General features: G+C 41.7%; 1 protein-coding gene across 2 annotated transcripts in view; it reads left to right on the plus strand.

Moving 5' to 3' along the window:
* LOC122554598 (dynamin-3-like) overlaps positions 1–21,731 on the plus strand; it is a 215,331-nt gene that overhangs the window by 76,941 nt on the left and 116,659 nt on the right. For both annotated transcript variants that reach the window (XM_043699882.2, XM_043699891.2), the window contains exons 10-11: positions 4,137–4,275; positions 21,550–21,636. In XM_043699882.2, coding sequence (XP_043555817.1) covers positions 4,137–4,275; positions 21,550–21,636 — 226 coding nt within the window. The remainder of the gene's footprint in view (positions 1–4,136; positions 4,276–21,549; positions 21,637–21,731) is intronic.

Here is a 21,731-nt window from a genome sequence, read left to right on the forward strand (position 1 = left end):
AGAGTCATAGAGCTGTACAGCATGGAAACAGACCCTTCAGTCTAACTCGTCCATGCCAATCAGATATGCTAAACTAATGTAGTCCCTTTTTCTAGCATTTGGCCCATTTCCCTCTAAAGCCTTCCTATTCATCTGGATGGGTATATGCCTTCTAAATGTTATAATTGTACCAGTCTCCACCACGTTCTCTGGCAGCTCATTGCATACACGCACCACCCTCTGCATAAAAGTTGCCGCTCTTTCCCTTCTCACTTTAAACCTCTGATCTCTAGTTTTGGACTTCCCTATCCTGGGGAAAAGACCTTAGCTATTCACCATATCCATGCATCTTATGATTTTATAGATTTGTATAAGTTCACCCCTCAGCCTCTGACACTCCAGGGAAAATACGCCCAAGCCTATTCAGCATGTCTCCTTAGCTTGAATCCTTCAACTTGGCAACATCCTTGTGAATCTTTTCTGAACCCTTTCAAATTTCACAACATCCTTTTTTATGAGCAGGGAAAACAGAATTGAATGCTGATATGGTGACAGACAAACAGGACATGGAGGGGATACAGCTTTTTGAGGTTGTACTTCCTTTTGTGAACTTAGCTCAGTACTTGTACAGCTATATATGTGTAATCAGTGAAATCCTGTTTCATGGGAAAGCCTGGTAAAGCGAAATGATTGCTCTACCTGTTTGTCTATAAAAGGTGCATTTCCCTTCACTTTGCAGACTGAAGTTACATATCAGTGAACAGCAGACTGTCAAATATTGGAGATTCTCCTGTTGCCATGTAAAAGGAGCCCAATATGAAGGTGTTCACAGCCAGTCACCTTAATGTATGCTGACAGTGACATCCCTGTTCTGCTTTCAGGTAGTAGTTTTCATGAGTACCTCAGAGACTAGCTGTGAAGGCGAACAGTAATGCCCATGACTGGTAGCAAGCAGTTTGTACATCACCAGTGAAGTGAGAACCAAAGCTTCATTATGTGCCACAGCATCGATGTAAAAGAGCTATACATACATCCAATTTTCTAATTCTGCAACCATAAGCATAAGTTAATTTGCAATTAACATGAAAATTGTTGCTGATTCCTTTAAATAATGTTGGAGGAATGCCCTTTGTTAAACTACATTTAAGCAGAGTCTGAGTGACACTTTTAGTACGAGCTTTATTGTCGTCAACCACACTCTCTAAAAGGTACATCCATTGTTTACTAGAAATGACAATAGTTTGTAAATGCAAAGTGTGTGACTGCTTTGCGAAATGCCTCCTGCTCTGTCTGCAGGAATGATTCTGACCTCTCAGTTGCTTGCTATTTCAATAAATACCTTGCTCTCATGCTAACATTTCTGTCATGGATCTGTTGCAATGTTCCGATCAAGCACAATGCAAGCTCAAGGAACAGGGCCTCATTTTCTAGTTAGGCACTTTACAGTCTCAAGGTCTCAATATTGAATTCAGTAACTTCAGAAACTGACCACAAAACATGTGTTCTCTATTTTTCTTTTATTCTCCCTTTTCACCACTCCTGCCCCTCCACACACCCTACAGCCTTGTCTTGTGTACTTTGCTCTAAGTATAGAGGATCAATTCTCTCCCTTTCACACCTTAATTTACACCTATTTTAATTTTTCTTTATTTTCTCTACTAATAACAACCTCTTTGTTTATTGCACTGGCCCTTTGTCTCTGTAAAAATTACTGTAAAAAATTCCAACATGTTTCAATTCAGAAGAGTCATACTGGCCTTGAAATGTGAACTGTGTTTCTCTCTCCATGATTCCCTGTATTTGTTTAAGATTTCTAGCGACTGCAGGATTTTGACTTTAACCCTTATCATCATATGTTCCTTCATTCACTTGTGCCTCAGGCATTCCTTCAGACCGTATTAGATCACAATACACTTCCTGTTGCTGAATGCTGTACAATACACGGAGTCATTTCCAATTTTGCATATTTTCAGTACACTGTTTCAGTGTTTTACTGATGACCTACTTAAACAACCACACAGTGTGGTCCTTACCAGTGGTAAAGATGCTCTTTTAAACCCAGAGAGGCAATCAAACTATTGATAATGCACGATCAAATTTTGCAGCATTATTCCTGAGATTTTGAACTCCTTATTGTTTCTGCCAATCTCACCACCTAACACATGGCTATATTGACTTAGATAATGGTGTGTAATGTTGTTATCTGACAAGTATGATGTGCTGAATTGAAATATTTACATTTATTTAATTCTTGTGAATTGTATTTCAGGATTAAGACATTTAAAATTAGAATGTAATTTCATGATTACAGAATCTAGCTTTCTGTATCAAAAATCTTCTGTTAAAAAGAGTTCACACATGATTCCTCCTTTGCCCGTGATTGAAATTACCATGAATTATCCAAATTGGGAAAAACAACTATTGAAAAGAACTAAATGATTAAATTAACTCCAAAACTGGTGCGTTCACTGTTGTTGTCTTGTTTTGGCCAAAACTGTTTAAAACTAAATGGTTTCATGTGATTATCCTTTTGACCCTGTCTTTTTCATGTGTGATGGATGTGATTATTTGAAAAAAATGACGTGCTAAACCAATTGATTGATTAGAGCAACATTGGTAATGAGAAATTATCCAAAGATTTGCTCGCTGCAATGAGTTCTGTTATTTTAGAGTTTTTATTTTTAAGTACTTCTTTTCCAAATCGGCAGAATTGATTGCAGTGTATTATTTTACTTTTCTAACTATGGAACAGAAGGTATACTGTTTCCTAATTTAAGTAGGAACACTGTTCACATTTGAATAAAAGTTTTTGTAATCAGTCTCCAGTTTTTATTCATAGCTTTCAAATGAACAGATATACATTTATCTGTCTTGTCACATTGAAAAATAGACAAACGTGTTCTCTGGATGTAAAGCAATTGTATAATGTTTGCTGCGGACAAAATTGTCTAATTTCATGATTCACTTGTTTTAAGAGTACAGGTTTTAATTTGCAGTTTGAGATGTTAAATACAAGACGATCTGGTAATGAATTAGTAACCTGATCTAATGTAATTGCAATTCAAAAAGTGGCTTATATTTACTCAATAAGGTCACAGTTAGAAGTGGGAAAATATAACGCAGTGGGAGTCATATTTTGTTGATGAGATGACAACAGTTGTCTCTATTAGAGATATAAATTATTGATGTGAATTCCAGAAACAGAAGGATTCATTGAAGGAAAGGTAACTTTGTTTACATCTCTGTGAGGCATTCCACGTGTGCCATGCTGCCATGACGATGGATTACAGGGAGGTTTTATCTTTCAATTTTGTGTGTGAGATTTCTTAAGAAACAGGCATTTAGAACCTAGGAACACCTTTAAGAAACAAAAGGAGAATTTGGCAGAAGTTGTTGACCATAGCAAAGAGGAATTAGAAATGAGGGATGTTTTCTGAAGCTTTCTGGCCATTGAGCAAAAAAGCAATGAAACCCTTGCTAGATCTGGAATGTCCACAATCATGAACTGCTTAAGCTGAGGGAGAGGATCAACTGGATGCTAATGAAAGGACCCCAAGAAATTGCATACCTCAGAATAATGGGAGTACTGAGGAGAATCAAAGTGAATTCCTGGGAACTGTTGTTGGGTCCAAGAAGAATTGAAGGAACCTGCAAGAGTTTATAATGTATAAGGGAGCTCTTGAGTGGAAATGAAAGCAGAACCAAGAATGTCCTTTTGAGACTTTTATGCTTATGGAATAAATGTTTACAAAATATTGTGTTAATTCAGTCACCTTTTTCTTGTACAGTAAAACAGTTTCATTAAAATGGTAAATATTGTGGCATGCTTCTTTAATTTAAGCACTAAAAGTTTTAAATTCTTTTTAAAAGTTACTGATCTCATGTAAGATAATTACAAATGCGATCAAGTATATTAAGATTTCTATCACAGTATGTAGCTGATATTTGAACTTTTATTTAGGTCTGACTTTATTTATCTTGGGTTCAATTTTCTCTTAATTATTCTGCTTTTTCTCAGTATTATAAGAGTTATACTCTGAATAATTTCAATGATTGCTTTGGAAGACTGGAAGTTTTGTTAAAGGATTAATGTGCAATGTCATTTTCGTGACATCTGTGTCAAGATTGATATTTGTGTTTGTCTTTAATGTTTACAGACCAGGTTTGTTTACCCCTGACATGGCCTTTGAAACTATTGTGAAGAAACAGATTGTGAAACTCAAGGAGCCTTGCCTGAAGTGTGTGGATTTGGTTATCCAAGAATTAATACATACAGTTAGACAGTGTAGTTGTAAGGTAACAAAATTAAAATTACGCAGCTTCGATTTTTCATGTTTTATCTTGCTAAAACAAATATTTTAACATTCAATAAAAGGCTTATCCTCCTGTCCAGTAACATTGTACGAGTCATATCTGTCATTGGGAGCTTGATGCTTGCAATCATTAATATCTTATTGGGAAATGGAATATCAGTTTTCTTATATATTTAAGTATCCAAATTACTAATCAGTGAATTTGGATCAATATTTGATGTCGGAAGTTCAATATTTTATGTTTGTGTGCTGTGTCACAACATGCGGATGTTAATCTTTTTTGTGTTTTACCTCACAACCTAACCATTGTATAATAACAGCAATACAATTAGACTAACTTATAGTAGTTATTTTTGAAAACAATGAGATTAATGCCAAGTTACGTTGAATGAAGCAGTTTGTATTACACTACCTTTTTCTAAACTGAGAGTTGATTTTCTATAAGATGCTGTGAATCTTTGTACTGTATGCCATACTATTTGTTCACGTCACCACATGGCAAGTCATGAAACATCTTACTGGCAGAATGGTTAGCGTTCAGCTAATAATTTTCTCAAGTTTTCTATTTAATTATTAACGTTATAGATTGGTATAACCTCATTTGACAGTAGATTGAAATATTTATTAGTCACGGCAATTATGATTAAGTAATTAAATGCAATTAATCATGCTCAACTAACACACATGAAAATCAAAGTATCATTTGAGATTTTCTAATGTTATTGTCCAGTACTGTTAATGTTTGTCTTGTATTCTGTTATAATTATCTGATCACTTCTAGTCTTTCAGATACCATCAGCTCCATTACTATGCTAATAGCACTGATCTTTCCCATACTTGTCTGGGAATGTTAACAGCAACTCCAAAGATTGTCAAGTACACTAATAGTCAAGTGGAATTATTTTAAGTGCAGATGTAACATTTTCATTGTATCTATGGAAATTTCTTATTTCCAAACTTTAAGCTAAATGTGATAGCAGATTTGTATGCCTGGTTGCATGTAATATTTTTTGAATTAGTTTCCATGGCATTGAAAGTACCTTATAGTATCTATGCTAGTCCATTCACTATCTGCTACTTCACTTAGAATTTAATGTAGTCTGCAAATAAAATCCTCTGCTTCTATAATCGGGGAGCACTGCTACGGTTTTTCTGTGAAAACATGCAGAATGTCCATGAGGCTGCATGGTGAAGCAAATGGTAACGAGAAAGCTGCCATCCTCTATACATGTATTGCATTTTAATTTAATATGCTAGTAACTTTACAAAATACACTGCTTCTTTTGAAAGCCATACTCAGCCTCCAAGAAAAAGAGTATTGAAGGTCATGGGCAGGATTTTTATCTTTCAGTGGAGGTGTAAATTGGATCCTCCAATACTGAACTACTACTTCCAGTGAGAAATATTTGTCCTGCAGCTTCTCATCCCCACATAAGTTTTGCAGATTGTTAAGATCCTGGACACAAAATGTACTTGCATCTCTTCTGAGGTTGTGAGGAGTACAGGACAATTGTCTTTCTACTACACACTATTTTGTGTGTCGTGTATACCTTTTGAAAGCCCCAAAGAAATGCACCTCCCTGGAGAGTTTCTGACCCCAGGAAGAAGCCCGCTGAAGATTTTGACATCTTCAAATATCAGTAATGCTCCAATGTAATGTGGATGTGTTTTTAATGCAGTGATTCATCATTGGAATCTGTCCTGCAAAAGTAAGTTGATTCTTATATTTCTTTCCCCATTATGTAGGTTTTGTCATGTATTTTCATATCTTTTTGATTGAAGCAGGAATGTCTTAACACTGTGTCAGTTAAAAAGTTCTGTCAGTTTCTGCCATATTTTGTACTGAGGTTTCAATCAATTGACAGCTATGATTGCTAACACTCTACTTTGAAAGTTGAAAAATTTGTCAGCATCTGCTCCTCTTCACTGATGGGCATTCTGCTTTGAAATGCCAATGGTGCACTATTCTGTTGTCAGTTTCAGCTTCTGTTATGACAGCTGTAACCATTGTGACTGCTATTGGCTTCAACTCAGCAGATGAAGTATTGACACTTGTAAGAAGTTATAGCAAAGAGTATGACTTATGTAACTTGTTTGTTTCCAAATGTAGTAGGACTTAAACAAGGAGAATACTTTTTACTGCTATCAATGATAATATGGTTGAATTCAGGCTATTATTTACTTGTCAGAGGTTTAACTTTTTCAAATGATCTAAAATTAATACACAAAGCTATCGCATGGTTCCAGAGGAGCCTGCATAGTGAGTAACTATGGAGATAACATTGTAGGCATATAGTGAGCATAAGGTGATCTGATAGGCATGGAGCAGCAGGGGTGATTTGCTGGAGCATGAAGAATGATTGGGGTGTATTAGGTGTGGTTTACTGGGCCTTCAAACAAATAGGTACTGGACTGCAATGTTGGAGAATTGAGGCAGGTCATCTAACCAGCCTGCCTTCCCATCCACTCTTCACTCCATAGTGGCTTGCAAAATGCACTGTAAACCTGACACCTGAGTTTTAAACAAAATTGCATGAAAAAGTCATATATAGATCCAGTGTGTATTTCAGATTGTGAGTAAGTGCACAGGTCCGTTTTCCTTTCTACTCTCCTGCGCCAGCATCAGAGAGGAATTCTGTAAATTTGGAGATCCAAGATTGGTAAAGAGCATAGTGGGTGAGGAACTGTACAGCATATTCCTTATTGCTCACTTGGAAAGCAGTACCTTGTTCAAAAGCTTGCTCTCTGTGGTGACTCAATTTTTAACGATGAGATGCTGACAAGGCAGAAGCCTGAGTTCTTGGTTTACCCCATCTTGTGGTAGCATGCCAAATTCTCAATGATGAGAACTAAGAAATTATTTAAACTGTTATTTTTGTGTAGTCAAGATGTAAAAGTGAATTTAATAAATCTTGTAATTAGTGGTTTAAATTGTCCTTAAAACCTCTGTCAAATTGCACTACCAGCATTGATAAGCGTAAATTAAGAACAGGTTGTGCACCACAAATTTTGACATTCATGAGGAATTTTAGGCTGTCAACTTTGATGGGTTATATACCACCACAGTCGATGATCTTATAGCCTAGTACATTCCTCACTCCAATCATTGTCAAGCAGTTGGGATACTTTAAAGTGCCTCACTGAGTGAGGCAATTGTACAAGGCTACATAAATATGTATTGATGTAACATATCAGTCCAGATGTTCCTCAGGGTTGTGCCTTTGGCCCAACCATGTTCAGTGCTTCATCTATGTATTTTCTCTCCATCATAGGATTCAGAAGTTAGGATGTTCATTGATGGCACAATATCCTACCCTGGGGAAAAGATCTTGGCTATAGATAAGGTGAATAGCCAGGGATGTTTCCCCAGCGTAAGGGAGGCCAAAACTGGAGGGCATAGGTTTAAGGTGAGAAAGGAAATATTTAAAAGAGACGTGATGGACAAATTTTTCACGCAGAGGGTGATGCGTACATGGAATGAGCTTCCAGAGGAAGTGGTAGAGGCTGGTACAATTACAATATTTGAAAGACATCTGGACAGGTATATAGAAAGGAAAGGTTTAGAGGGATATGGCCAGACAAGGGCAAATGGGACTAGTTCAGTTTATGAAACTTGGTCAGCAAGGATAGGTTGGGCCAAAGGGTCTGTTTCCATGCTGACTACCTCTGTGACTCTATTCAGCACCATTTATGACTCCTCAGATTTCAAAGCAGGCTCTAAACCAATTCATGCTCATGTGTAGCAAAACTGGGTAACATCCAGGCATGGGCTGTGGAATGGCAAGTAACATTTATGCCACACAAATGCTAAGCAAAATGACCATCTCCAACAAGCAATAATTTAACCATTGACCTTTGGCATTCAATGGCATTATCATTGTTAAATCCCCAATAAGAACCTCTTGAGAGTTAGTATTTGGCACGATCTGAATTGGAATGGCCATATGATTGTTGTGGCTATTAAAGTAGGTCCTGCACTCAGGAATTCTGCAATGAGTAACTCACCTCCTTAACCCCTAGTGCCCCTCCACTGTCTGCAAGACACAAGATAGGTGTGTGATTGAATATTCTCCACTTGCCTGGATGGGTGCTGCTCCAACAATACTGAAGAAGCTGACACCATGCAGACAAAGCAACCTGCTAGATGCACCATATCCACAATTTCCTACATTTACTCCCTCACCACCGATGCACAGTGGTAGCAGTGTGTGCCACCTACAAGATACATTGCAGTTACTCTCCATGAATCCTTTAGTTGTAAATTCACAACCTCTATCATCTAGAAGGACAAGGGCAGCCACTTGGAGAGGAATGCCAACTGCAGATTTCCCACCACGCCATCCTAACTTGAAACTGTACCGCCGTTCCTTCAGTATCACTGGATCAAAATCCTGGAACTCCTTCCTTAACATCATTGTGGATGTACCTACACATCCAGCTACAGCAGTTCAAGATCTGCAGTACATGTGATCTGATGCATGTACTCAGTAGATACTCTTCGAGCAAATGTATAGTAAGCCCCTTACACTACAACTCTTAAGCAGCGTCAAAAGAATTAAAGTTTATCTGATACTATATAATGACAGAATGCACTGTACAACATCTAATTGATGTATATATATCCAATTCTTGAGTTAGGTCATAAAAGATCATTTAATTTCACTTCCACATTCTTATTAACCTCATCCCATGACACCAACAGCCTTATATAGCATTTATATTCTTTGTTGCTGGAGTGTTGTGGGGTTTCTCTGCTAATGTTTCCTTCCCACCTCTCATTAAAGTACTTGTTATGTCCTTGGGTTCACTTCCATAGGAATGCACTGTCGGTTTGGTGATAATTCTTCTTTGAAACTGGAGTTTTCTTGCCTGCAGTTTCAGCTAACATCATTAACTGTCCAAGGCTTCACTCAAGCTGTAATGTCATCATTGTCCTTCAGATATCTTACCGTCTGTACATCTGTCAAATATCTCCTATAGTATTTTGAAATACAGTTTGCATCATCACTCATATGGTACAAGAGGTATGTGCCAGCATTGAACATGGAAGCAGTCAACATGATAATGGTCTTTCAAATATTATCTGTCTTGCTGTGTGCCGCCAATCATAATTTTGATAATTAGTCCTTACTATATGGATACTGTCAAATTTAAATAATAAAGATTAATGATTCACCAATTCCCACTGACCAGTACATATCTTTCATTAATGATATTTAGAATTGCTTGATTAGTAATGAGCTCATGCACCACAATCCTTCCTCAGTGCTACCCTCTGAACTCTTAAAGTGATTCTTTCATCAGTGATCAGCTACTTAGAGTGAAAACAGCAGTCCCTGAGCTCCTGTTTTACAGGATATCCAAGGGAAGAACTTGAGTAGCTAAGAGTCTCAAGTCAGACATCATTTCTCTGGTTGTTCTAGTTCCAGAGATTACTTTTCCATTCATTAGTATTATTTTATCCAGTTAATATTTATTGTAATAAAACTTAATTATACTTATGGCACATATATAAATTATTTACACAATTCCTAGCCATCTGTTCTGGAATAAGTAACAACCTCAGGAAGATATAAGGGGAAAGCACAAATAAAGTGTTGACATGACCACTTCTATTTTAAATGTCAGCTCATGGTATGTGCTGAAAAATCTGGTTACCTCAAGATTTCACAACTTAGTATAATTTTAACAATATTTGTTGCTTCACTATCAAATGTCCTCAACAAATAAAATCAACAGTATACTTAACGTGTGATATAATGATCATCGTAAATGTCTGATAACTTCTGACACCAGCAGACCTGTATTTAAGGAGAAACTTCTGATTCTGTGTTGTGCATGAAAGTTGTTGGACTTTGGCTCAATCTACCAGCTTACTTTCTTCTATGTGTGAGCCCAGTCCTGCATGTTCTTTAAATGAAGCAATAGGAGAAGATATTCGGTCTCACGCTCTTAGTTTATATTAGCAGTAAGTGGACAAAGTATACAGAGCTCTGGGTCTAGACCTTTCTGTCCCTGACAAACTACAACGTGTGTCAGTTCCCAAAAGTAAGACCTCTTCCTGTCCCTGCCCCAGTCTTTTATACAATGAAAAACGCCATGCAATCACTGAGGTGGGATTGTCTCCTAATTGACTGTTGATCCGACTCCATTCTCCGCCTCCTCGCGTTCCCGGATGTCCGACCCCACGTGACCTTCTTTTGCCTGCGAAACGGAGCACCACGTGACCTCCTTGCGCGCGAAACAGAGCACCACGTGACCTCCTCGCACTCCTCTGGCGCTCGAAACAGAGCATCATGTGACCTCCTCCCGCACACGCAACAGAGCATCACATGACCTCCTGCGCGCGTTACACAACATTACCAAAGGCTTCCGAATGCCGAGTACATTTACACTCGCAGCCAGCCACCTATTCACAAGTAAGCCATATATTTACAAGTCCCCCTTTTGGTCTTATAAAAATGAGACCAACAAACCAGTTCTATACATCATATTCGCTCTCCGATGCATAGTCTTCCTTTCTTGCCAGAGCCATGGTTTCCGTCTCCATTTGTGACATCTGGTAGGGCGGGGGAGCCTTCCCTTCAATTGCTGTAATGATTACCCTGTTCAACAAAGATCTAATACAGGAGATACAACAACATCCACACAACACTAACACAAGGATCATACCAATGAGGGACATAAACACAGACACAATTAATCCTTTCCATTTCCCAAAACATGAGTCAAAAATGCCTCCTAGAGGGTTGTCAATACCTGAATGTTCATGCATTTCTTCAGACAAGATTCTGAGTAGTCCAGGGCTCTGTTTACCGAGCCATCAAGTGCCGTATTGTTGGGGGTGAACGTACAACATTGGTCTCCGAACATAGAGCACACTCCCCCCTTTTCCGCTAACAACATATCTAAAGCCATTCTATTTTGTACTGTCATCAATGAGGTCGCTGCCAATTGTTCAGAGAGTCCCGCCACTGCATCTCTAGTTCTATTGGCTAGCCTGAGTACATTGTAATGTACATAATTAATTTGGTCGACGTTTTTATTTGGCGTGACTGGGAATAGAGCACCGATAATTGGGAGATTCTCAAATCCTGCTGCTATCTGGTCTGCCAATTTATATTCATCAGGTACACCGCGGGGAACACCTATTGCATCTATGTAAGTGGTTGAGCCAGATGTGACATCAAACAAATCCCTGCGTGTTCGTGTATACGGATTTATTCCCTGCTATCGTTCTCCTAAGAGGAATAAGGGTACCCCTAACCTGAGGAGAAAGTGAGGTCTGCAGATGCTGGAGATCAGAGATGGAAATGTGTTGCTGGAAAAGCGCAGCAGGTCAGGCAGCATCTAGGGAACAGGAGAATCGATGTTTCGGGCATTAGCCCTTCTTCAGGAATCCTGAAGAAGGGCTAATGCCCGAAACGTCGATTCTCCTGTTCCCTAGATGCTGCCTGACCTGCTGCGCTTTTCCAGCAACACATTTCCATCTCTACCCCTAACCTGACCATTGCACAGGTTCCAGACCAATCTGGAGGTAGACTAATATGCAGTGTTCTATCTCCACAGTACCAAAAAAGATCAGCTCTGGCCCAAACCATTGTGCTAGCATTCTGCCAGCCGGTTACATCAATCGTGTCCTGACACCAGTCAGCGGGCATGTCTCCCAAGATTATATTAGACCTTCGAGTGAAACAAGTGTAATTGTTGGCCCTTGGGGTAAACACTGGAGGTAACGGGAATTCTTTACAGGTGGGAAAATAGCACTTAAGGTGGTACAATTTGGAGGGTCCGCCTGCATGGTGAGGGCCATCATGCAGTGAAATCCTGCTGGGTCTATATTAGGGAACAATGGGGCTGGGGTAGTAAATAGGGTTGGCCTGGCCGAGGAACACGCGACGCAATTACTCATATTCATTGAGGTTGCGGTCGCTGTCATCCAGTCCAGCCATAGGTTCTTATCCCCATAGCCGGTGGCTAATTTAATAATGTCCCTTCTCGTGAGGTTGTTGTGGTCTATTACCATGACTCCTGAACTTGGTCCTACCACCATACTTGTGTTTTCAGTTTGTGGCTGGCTCGTAGGAGGGTCCGCTAAGGTTACCTTCACTTATCCCATGTTATCCACTCCAGATTGATCTACACCTATTACAAAATAAAAGCTTCTGTCATCACCCTCACAGTAAATCTGTACCTCTTTGGGACTAGGATTAATATCGAATTTTGTCAGGGTTAACAAAAGTGGATTTTTTAGCTCTGAGGAATGATCGAGTTGCCCCTTTGTCAGGCTCACATGGTCTCGAATGTTCCATCTATTATCTGAGGGTGACGACTTCTTGGGGGTCCATCGTACCCCAGTCCATGTTAATACATTATCCCACGACGGGCATGGGTCACAGTGAATGGCATAGAAGCAAAGATATACATCGTACTCCCTCCAGCTCCCTGTATCTTGGCCACAATCAATTACTTCGCATAAGTCAAACTGGTATGTTGTACCATGGTTTCTATCATGTCTGATGTGTACCTGGCACCCCGCCTCCCTTAAACATTTGTCCGCCTCTTGTCCTTTTGATCTTTTGTTCCTGGGACTTCCGCCCTCGCCTGTGTGTTTGTCCCTCGTGGTTAATACCCCTATTAACAGCGGCATAACACTTATACATAAAATAATAGCAAAACCTCCCAACCTCAACAGCCCAGGGTAATGTGAGCTGCTTACAGAGATAGACATTATATCCTTTACACAACTTTCCTATATGTTTTAAACAAATTCTTCTTGTGTTCCGGTCCTGTCCTCACTTATGCTCTCCAAAAAAAAACTTTCCTTGGGGATTTTGAGAACCTCTCCCCCTTTTTCCAGAACCCTCTTCCTGCAAAAATTAAAAGTTTAAGACCCTTCTACTCTTTTTCTGTTCTTTTTTGTTCTAGAGTTCTCGTTGGCGGTTCCGTGGCTGCACACTGGCTCCAATGGTACCAAGTTAAAAATCACACAACACCAGGTTATAGTCCAACAGGTTTAATTGGAAACACACGAGCTTCCAATTAAAACCTGTTGGACTATAACCTGGTGTTGTGTGATTTTTAACTTTGTACACCCCAGTCCAACACCGGCATCTCCGAATCATGTCCAATGGTACCAGCTTTCTCCTTTCCCCTGTAGTCTGACCGCATGAGATGTCCTCTCCACCACCTTATAAGGTCCTGTCCACCTCGGCTCCGACCACTTCCGTTTGATCACCTTCAACAGGACCCAGTCTGTGGTAGATGGCGCCTGGCTCTGTAGATCCCCCTTTTCCGATCCAACCTGTTTGGAGAAAGCTGACACCAGAGCTGTTAGTTGGTCATAGTAAGGTTTGTACCTTAGAGAGTCTCCTCCCCCCTCTAACATCTGTATTCCAGCTCCCGATCCCGGGAACTGCTGCCCTGTTGTTAGCTCGTACGGGGTGAACCCTGTGATAGAGTTTACTGAGCTTCTAATGGACATTAAAGCTAAAGGGAGGACATCCACCCAGCTTAACTTTGTTTGTGTACACACTTTTCCTATTTTTCCTTTTATGGACTGATTCATTCTTTCCACTTTTCCCTGTGACTGAGGATGGTACACTGTTCCAAACGCATGTTTCAGTCCTAAAGCTGCTTCAACTTCTTGCAGGTCTTTGTTCTTAAAATGTGTGCCATTATCTGACCTGACTCTCTTTGGAAACCCATGCATTGGAATGTATTGGTTTGTCAAGAATTTGATCACTGTTTTTGCGTCTTCCTTTTTTGCCGGGATCGCTTCTGGCCAACCAGTGTATGCATCCATTGCTACCAAAAGGTACCGGTATCCGTTTACTCTCTCTATCATGTCAGTGTAGTCAATCACTATTTCCTGACCTGGCATTCTTGGGAGAGGGAATTTTCCCTCGTGTGGTTTCACTGTTGCTCTCACGTTATATCCTGTACACGTTCTACATTCTCTGATGTAGTTTTCAATCATTGCTGGCAAGAACGGATGCCACCAATGTGTCAGATACCTCTGCATCTGTGTTTTTCCACAATGTGTCAACCCATGAGCTTCCTGGAGCATGGAAGCTATCAAACCTGGGGGTAGGACTGGTCTACCGTCCGGTGACCTCCAAATCCCTTCTGACTCTGTTGCTCCTCTCTATCCATACTGTCAGTTCATGAGGAGAGGCCTTCTGCTGCTCTTTTATTAACACATTTGCATTGCAAGCGGGCAGCAGGTCATACACTGTTCTCTCTGTTTGCATCATTATATACTGTGCTGTATACCCTGCTGCTTTCTTAGCTGCTGAGTCTGCCCCCTGATTACCCTTCGCTACTACTGTATCTGCTTTATCATGTCCTCTACACTTGACCACCGCCACTTCATCAGGTTTCATTAGGGCCTCCGCTAATCTTTTCATATCTTTTTCATGTTTAATTGGGGTTTTTGCTGCTGTTAAGAATCCTGCCCTGATCCATTGACTGAGTTCTACCTGTATAGCCCCTACCACATATGCAGAGTCGGTGTAGATATTTACTCTTTTTCCCTCTGACCATTCTAACACAGTTATCATTGCCTATAATTCAGCCAACTGGGCTGATTCTTTGCCTGTCACTTTTCCTGTCACCACCTCCTCAAATCCCACACTTGTCTGTCGCACCACTGCATATGTTGCTTTAAGTCCTTCAGTTGGATGTCTGTAACACCAACCATCTGTAAACAACACTTCTTCTGGGTCTACTAGTGGAATTGCCTGTAAATCTGCCCTAACTTTGGCGTCTCTCTGTACCCTTTCTTCACACATGTGTGGCTCTCCTTCTCCCAGGTTATCAGCCATGTTAATTCCTTCGTGTGTAAAAATTATATGTGGTGCATTCAGGATTTTCTCTAACCTGGTTTGCCGCAGTGACGTCATTGTAAAGGCTATTGAGTTCACATAGGCCACTATACTATGTGTCGTCAGTACTGTTAGTGAATGGCCCATGACAATATGTGCTACCTTTTGGAGAATTTTTGCTACCCCTACTGCATGTCTTGTACATGGCGGGTGTCTGTCCTCTATTGGGTCAAGGGTAACACTTGCATACATCAGTACTATTAGTGAATGGCCCATGACTATATGTGCTACCTTTTGGAGAATTTTTGCTACCCCTACTGCATGTCTTGTACATGGCGGGTGTCTGTCCTCTATTGGGTCAAGGGTAACACTTACATCAGCACCTGCCTGCCTCCCCATTTTTTCTGAAAAAGAACATCATTTATTGTGTGTAATTTTTCAGAAATATCGAGGAAAAATGGCTCTTTGTAATCTGGGACTGCAAAATCAGGAGCCCGCGTTAGGGCCTGTTTAAGAGATATGAAACTTTTGTCTGCCTTCGTGGTCCACTGCAAATGGGCCGACAAATTTCTCATGCCTTGCTCATTTACCATAGCCCTTAGAGGGAAAGTGAGCTCCTCATATGATGCAATGAATTGTCTGCTGTATCCTGCCAACCCAAGAAATGAGAGCATGTCTTTTACAGTGACTGGTTTGGTATGATGCAGAATGGAGGATCTATGGGACAGAGACACCCCTGTACCCTTAGCGGAATAACTCTACCCAGAAAAGACACCGTTTGTCTGCAGCATTGCAATTTAGCCCGTGAAACTTTGAAACCGACGCTATACAGGTGAAGCAGCAACGACTCTGTGGCTGCCAGACAAGAAACATGGTCGGGTGCGGCCAAAAGAATGTCATCCACATACTGGATCAATACCACCCCCTTTGGGAGCGTCAGATCCTTCAGCTGCTGTTTCAGTATCTGATTAAACACCCCAGGTGACAAAATAAACCCTTGAGGGACCCTTGTGTAATGTAGTTGTTGGTCTTTGTAGGTGAACGAAAAAATGTCCCTCAAATGATCGGCTCGGGGCAAACAGAAGAATGCATTGGCCAGATCAGTGCACGAGAACCACTTATGGTCAGGGGTCAGCACAGACATCACAGTGTAGGGGTTTGGAACTGAACTGTTGGAGTAGAAATGAGACTATTGATCCGTCGAAGATCATGCGCCATCCCATATTTACCTGTATTCTGCTTCTCTACAGGTAAGATAGGAGTGTTCCAGGCTGACTGGGAGGGTTCTAGCACCCCTGCTGCTAACAATCCTTCAATCCTTCAGTCTCTGGTTTGTGTGAGTATTGTCTCTGCCAAATCGGAGTGTGGTCTATTAAATCAAATGTGATTGGTGTGACGTGTTTGCAGTGACCAACGTCCGTTGAATTTGCTGACCACAAGGTATCTGGTAGAGTATCAAGCATTGCTGCAGCCTGTGGATGGTCTGTTTTTTCCCTGCCATGAAACCTTTCAATCTGCCTATGTTCCAGCAGTACCTTGTCAGTTGGTACATAATTCTATAGGCTTCCTCTGATGATGAATATTATAAACCGGGTAACTGAGTCCAAACCCAGTCAGTTAGCGCCATCAAGCGTTTGGACATAGGTCCCAGATCCTTGGCCTGATATTTAGCATGCACGGCCAATGTGACATGAGGTATAGCTTCTTCAGACATCTCATACCATTCCAACTGTTCTGCAGTTAGTTCAACAACACCCGCTACACCTTCTTTTCCTAGCAGAATGCAACTGGAGGAAATATCCCATTGAGTCCCTTCTAGGTGCTGATAGAATCCATGCTGATAGTTTTCATTATCATCTCTATCATAATATAGGGTAACATGAAGGGGATCTGCAGGAGGAGCATAGGGATGCAGCATCTGAACCCAGGGTCGCCATTGGTTATATAAGGACTGTATGCCGTTGTTCTGCCTGTTTTCGGGTTCGAGGAGTCCCCAGTATATATCTGCCCACTGCCCTTCTGCCATTGGTGATGTGTCCGATGATAGCACCATTTGGGATCCAGAGTGAATCATTGTCATGGAACAGTTGACGGAGTAGCCATTTGGAAATGTCACTACTAGTGCGTCTGGTCCACACAGAACCGAGACCCCGCATCTCACCAGCAAGTCACGGCCCATCAGATTCACAGGGCATGCAGGTGATGAAATATACTGGTGACGAAAGGTCTGTCCGGCCACTGATGTGATCAGTGGCGATGTCAAAGGCAGATTTTCTGGTTTACCCGAGAACCCTACTAACTGGACCCTGGAGGATGACATGTTTGACCGAGGTATATCACAAGTGATGGTAGAAACCCGTGTCAACCAAAAAAGACAGATTCTTGTCCATTACCCTCATTTGTATATAGGGGTCTGCCAACCCCACATGCCCCTGGGTTCTCGGGCCCCGTCAATACTCGTACCCCTGCCCTTCCGGCATAGTCTGGGGGTACTGTCCTTGCACCGGGGCTGCAGCTGCATTTGGGGCTTGATAAGGCTGAGCAGCCTGTTGAAAAAGAGGCTGACTTGAGCAGACATACTGTCCTCGGATCGATCCCTGGCCTCCCTGGGTTCCCCAGAACATGGGACAATCCCTTCTCCAATGCCCGGGTTGGCCACATTCAAAACAGGTGTTGGGTGGCTGACCTCTGAGTCCTCCGCGGCCCTTTCCTCTACCACGCATTCCTCCTGGAACACCTATAGGCCTGCCCCCATAGTGAGGGTAGTGTGGCATCCAATCAGGTGTTGGGTCTAGACTCGGCAGGTTGTTTTGTGGCGATGGCCGCTGAACCATCTGATTTGTCGTCTTTTGGGAGGCCTTCTTTGTATCATTAGCCTTCCTTCTAGCTGCATCGAGCTGTAACTTCAGCAACTGCACTTGAGCTGACTCGTTGCTCTGTTTATCCTCATCCTGTTTTGTCCTGTAACGCTTCATGTGATGCGTCAAGTGTTTTTCCCACTGTTCTGTAGAACAACCTGGGATATCAGGATTACTCTCCATTCCCTCTTTTACTTCCTTAGGCATCCCTGCCATAATGGCATTTCTAAATAACGTGGTCTGTAGCTGACCCGACCCTGGATGGCTTCCCGTAGTATCTGTCCACGTGCCCTTACACCTAGCCAAAAAGGCAGGCATATCCTCACCCTCCTTCATTGTGAAGGTGAGTGAGTGCATCGCTCCCGGTGGAATCGGGAATCTATCCCTCATTGCCCTTCCCACACAGGTGGCATGCTGCACAAACGGGTCCGAATCAGGTAATAAGGTGGTCCCCGCAGACGCTGCAATCTGCTGTATTTCCCACATACTCAATTGCTTGCCCAATAATGCTCTCCAATCGCCCATAGCTAACTAGTGAATATTGGCAAAATTTAGTCATCCAGGGCCCACCTGCCTCCATGGGTGGGGGCATTTTATCCAGGATGCAGTTTATGTCAGTATATGTGAAGGGCTGAGAAACATCCCCCATATAAGAGCCTCTGTAAATTAATGGCATTTGGTGGTGCTGATACTTTATGGGTTGTTGTAATGTGTCTCTTTGACGCAGGTTGTAACTTGGTTCAGGTAGGGGCTTCAGTGGAGGGTCATGTTCGGTCTGCATTGTGAGTGAGCCTTTCAAAGTGGTGGGGTAAGTGTGTGGGTCATCCTCTGTCAGGGATTCTTTGTCCTCAATGTCTGTACTATTTTTAGACTCCTCCCCATCCAATTTCTCTCTATCTCGTTCTTCCCTCACATCTCTCCTTCTGTCTAAGAACCCATCATCCAATAACTGACCTGAGTCATGTAATCTTCCCCTCTTTTCATTCTCAGCACTATACGATGTTGAGTGAGCATCTGGCTCCTGCACTGATGAATGTCTCCCCTGTTTTGGCTGTTCTTTGTTTCTGCTGTGCATCATTATCACCCTGCTTGCTTCCTCCGCTTCCTTAACTCTCTGTTCAGCTTCTAGTGTTAGTTTTTCTACTTTTCTGATGCTTTCTTCGACTGCTTCCACCAGTCTGTCTTTTACTACGTTGTATTCTCTTGTTCCTACTTCTTGCACATCTAACACCCCTTCTTGAACATACATAAGTGGCATTTGTATTACAGGATAGGAGGGGCGGTGATTGTACCCCAGGCAATTTAGAATATAATGGCGCGGATGGTCCTGCCTTTTCTGTCTCCTTTGCCAGTTTTGTTTTAGAGGTACCACCTACTCTCTTCTGTAATGTTTCTACTGCCATACAGGCTAACGTCATGTTGTGCAGATGAATCCTCCTCTCTTCTTTCTCCCCGCCTTCTTTTGTCCACTTTCTTCTAACCAATATTGACCCTCTCTTTCCCTTCATGTGCTCTTCTACTTCTAGTTTAGCTTGCTCTTCTGCTTTTCCTAAACATGGCGACAATTTCTTCCTCTCCTCATCTTTAGGGACTTTGCCCTGTTTTTGTAATTCTTCCCAAACCTTGTCATATTCCTCCATCATTGTTTTTTGTTTGTTCTTTGCGAGCCCACTGACTAACTGACTTCTGGCTTTACCCCACTGCTGTTTTACGGGCAACATTAAATCGGAAGAACATCTTCCGTATTCCTCACACTCTTTATCAAATTCCCCTTCCATTTTATGTATTTTTGTTTTTAATCCTCCAGTCCAGTAGTCAGTTGGTTTGGATATAATATAACCGAGCAACCCACCCAATCAGAAACAAATTCGGTGGCCAGTCAGTTTGTATGGAGTACACCCGAGCAACTGACCCTTTCAGCGAGATTTATCCGCAGTTTTGTTGTCACCGTTAGATTTCCACTGCCGACTCTCTCTCACTGAGACACCACCGTCTCTGTCTTCAAGACACTACTGGCTTTTCTGCCACCCTCCGTACATTCCCCAATAAAATTTTTAAAACTTGCAACACATCCATCATAAACCAAAATTTGTGAGCGTTGCTTTTATGAGATCCTGCTCAATGGACTTTAAACCTCCTCACACTTACGTACCTTGTTGCTTTTATGGGGACTCTAGCCCCACGGGACTTTAAACCTGTACGTATCAAACTTTGTTGCTTTTATGCGGACTCTAACCCCACGGGACTTTAAACCTGTACGTACCTTGTTGCTTTTATGGGGACTCTAACCCCACGGGACTTTAAACCTGTACGTACTATAATATCAATACTTTATCCACTTACTATTACTACGACACTTGCAGTATAATGACAACAATCAATTTAGTATCTCCAATTGCAGAACTTCGATATAAACAGGCGTCTGGTGACCTTTTATACAGCGCCGCTTGTTGTTGTCATCAGACATCAGTTCTCCGTTGTTTCTATTTTTCTCTCTTTTCCGTCACTTCTCCATCTTCATCACGTCAGGCTCACCAAATTGTTGGACTTTGGCTCAATCTACCAGCTTACTTTCTTCTATGTGTGAGCCCAGTCCTGCGTGTTCTTTAAATGAAGCAATAGGAGAAGATATTCGGTCTCACGCTCTTAGTTTATATTAGCAGTAAGTGGACAAAGTATACAGAGCTCTGGGTCTAGACCTTTCTGTCCCTGACAAACTACAACGTGTGTCAGTTCCCAAAAGTAAGACCTCTTCCTGTACCTGCCCCAGTCTTTTATACAATGAAAAACGCCATGCAATCACCGAGGTGGGATTGTCTCCTGATTGACTGTTGACCCGACTCCATTCTCCGCCTCCTCGCGTTCCCGGATGTCCGACCCCACGTGACCTTCTTTTGCCTGCGAAACGGAGCACCACGTGACCTCCTTCTGCCCGCGAAACAGAGCATCACGTGACCTCCTTGCGCGCGAAACAGAGCACCACGTGACCTCTTCGCACTCCTCTGGCGCTCGCAACAGAGCATCACGTGACCTCCTCCCGCGCGCGCAACAGAGCATCACGTGACCTCCTCCCGCGCGCGCAACAGAGCATCACGTGACCTCCTCCCGCGCGTTACACAACATTACCAAAGGCTTCCGCATGCCGAGTACATTTACACTCGCAGCCAGCCACCTATTCACAAGTAAGCCATATATTTACAAGGTAGAAGTTTATATTTAGTCTACATGTTCTCACTGTTTGAAAGCTTAGAAGGGATTTTGTCCATCAGTTAGCTCTTAACTGAGCTGAATAATTTCTGGCTGTATAATTTTTTTTGACTGAGTTTGTGAGAAACATCCTTTACTAAGAATGTTATGGTTTGCTTTGTTTTAGTAATGTCAACATAGCTTATCCCCGAGAACGTAATCATGTTTCACTTGCCTGCTGTGAGTAATTGGTTTTCTGTGCAGATTTACATGGAATCTGATGAGTACGATGAACCTATTTTTAAAAACTTTAAGGTGTCTGATGGCAAGAGATGGGTAAGAATGCACTTCCGAAATTGTCACAAAAAAAAATTTCTTTTTTTACAGCTGGGTCGGTACCCAAAACTGCGAGAGGAGACGGAAAGAATTGTTTCTAGCTACATACGAGAAAGAGAGGAGAGGACAAAGAACCAGGTTAGCAATCAGTTTTTTTCAAAATTGTCAAAAAATGATACAAGATGTAACTTTTTTTAAAAATGGGATAGTCCTGTTAAATATAGGCCAGTCAC

Source organism: Chiloscyllium plagiosum, unplaced genomic scaffold (assembly GCF_037043375.1).
Source record: "Chiloscyllium plagiosum isolate Xiang-an unplaced genomic scaffold, Cpla_swu_hap1 HiC_scaffold_9, whole genome shotgun sequence".
Lineage (NCBI taxonomy): Eukaryota > Metazoa > Chordata > Chondrichthyes > Orectolobiformes > Hemiscylliidae > Chiloscyllium > Chiloscyllium plagiosum.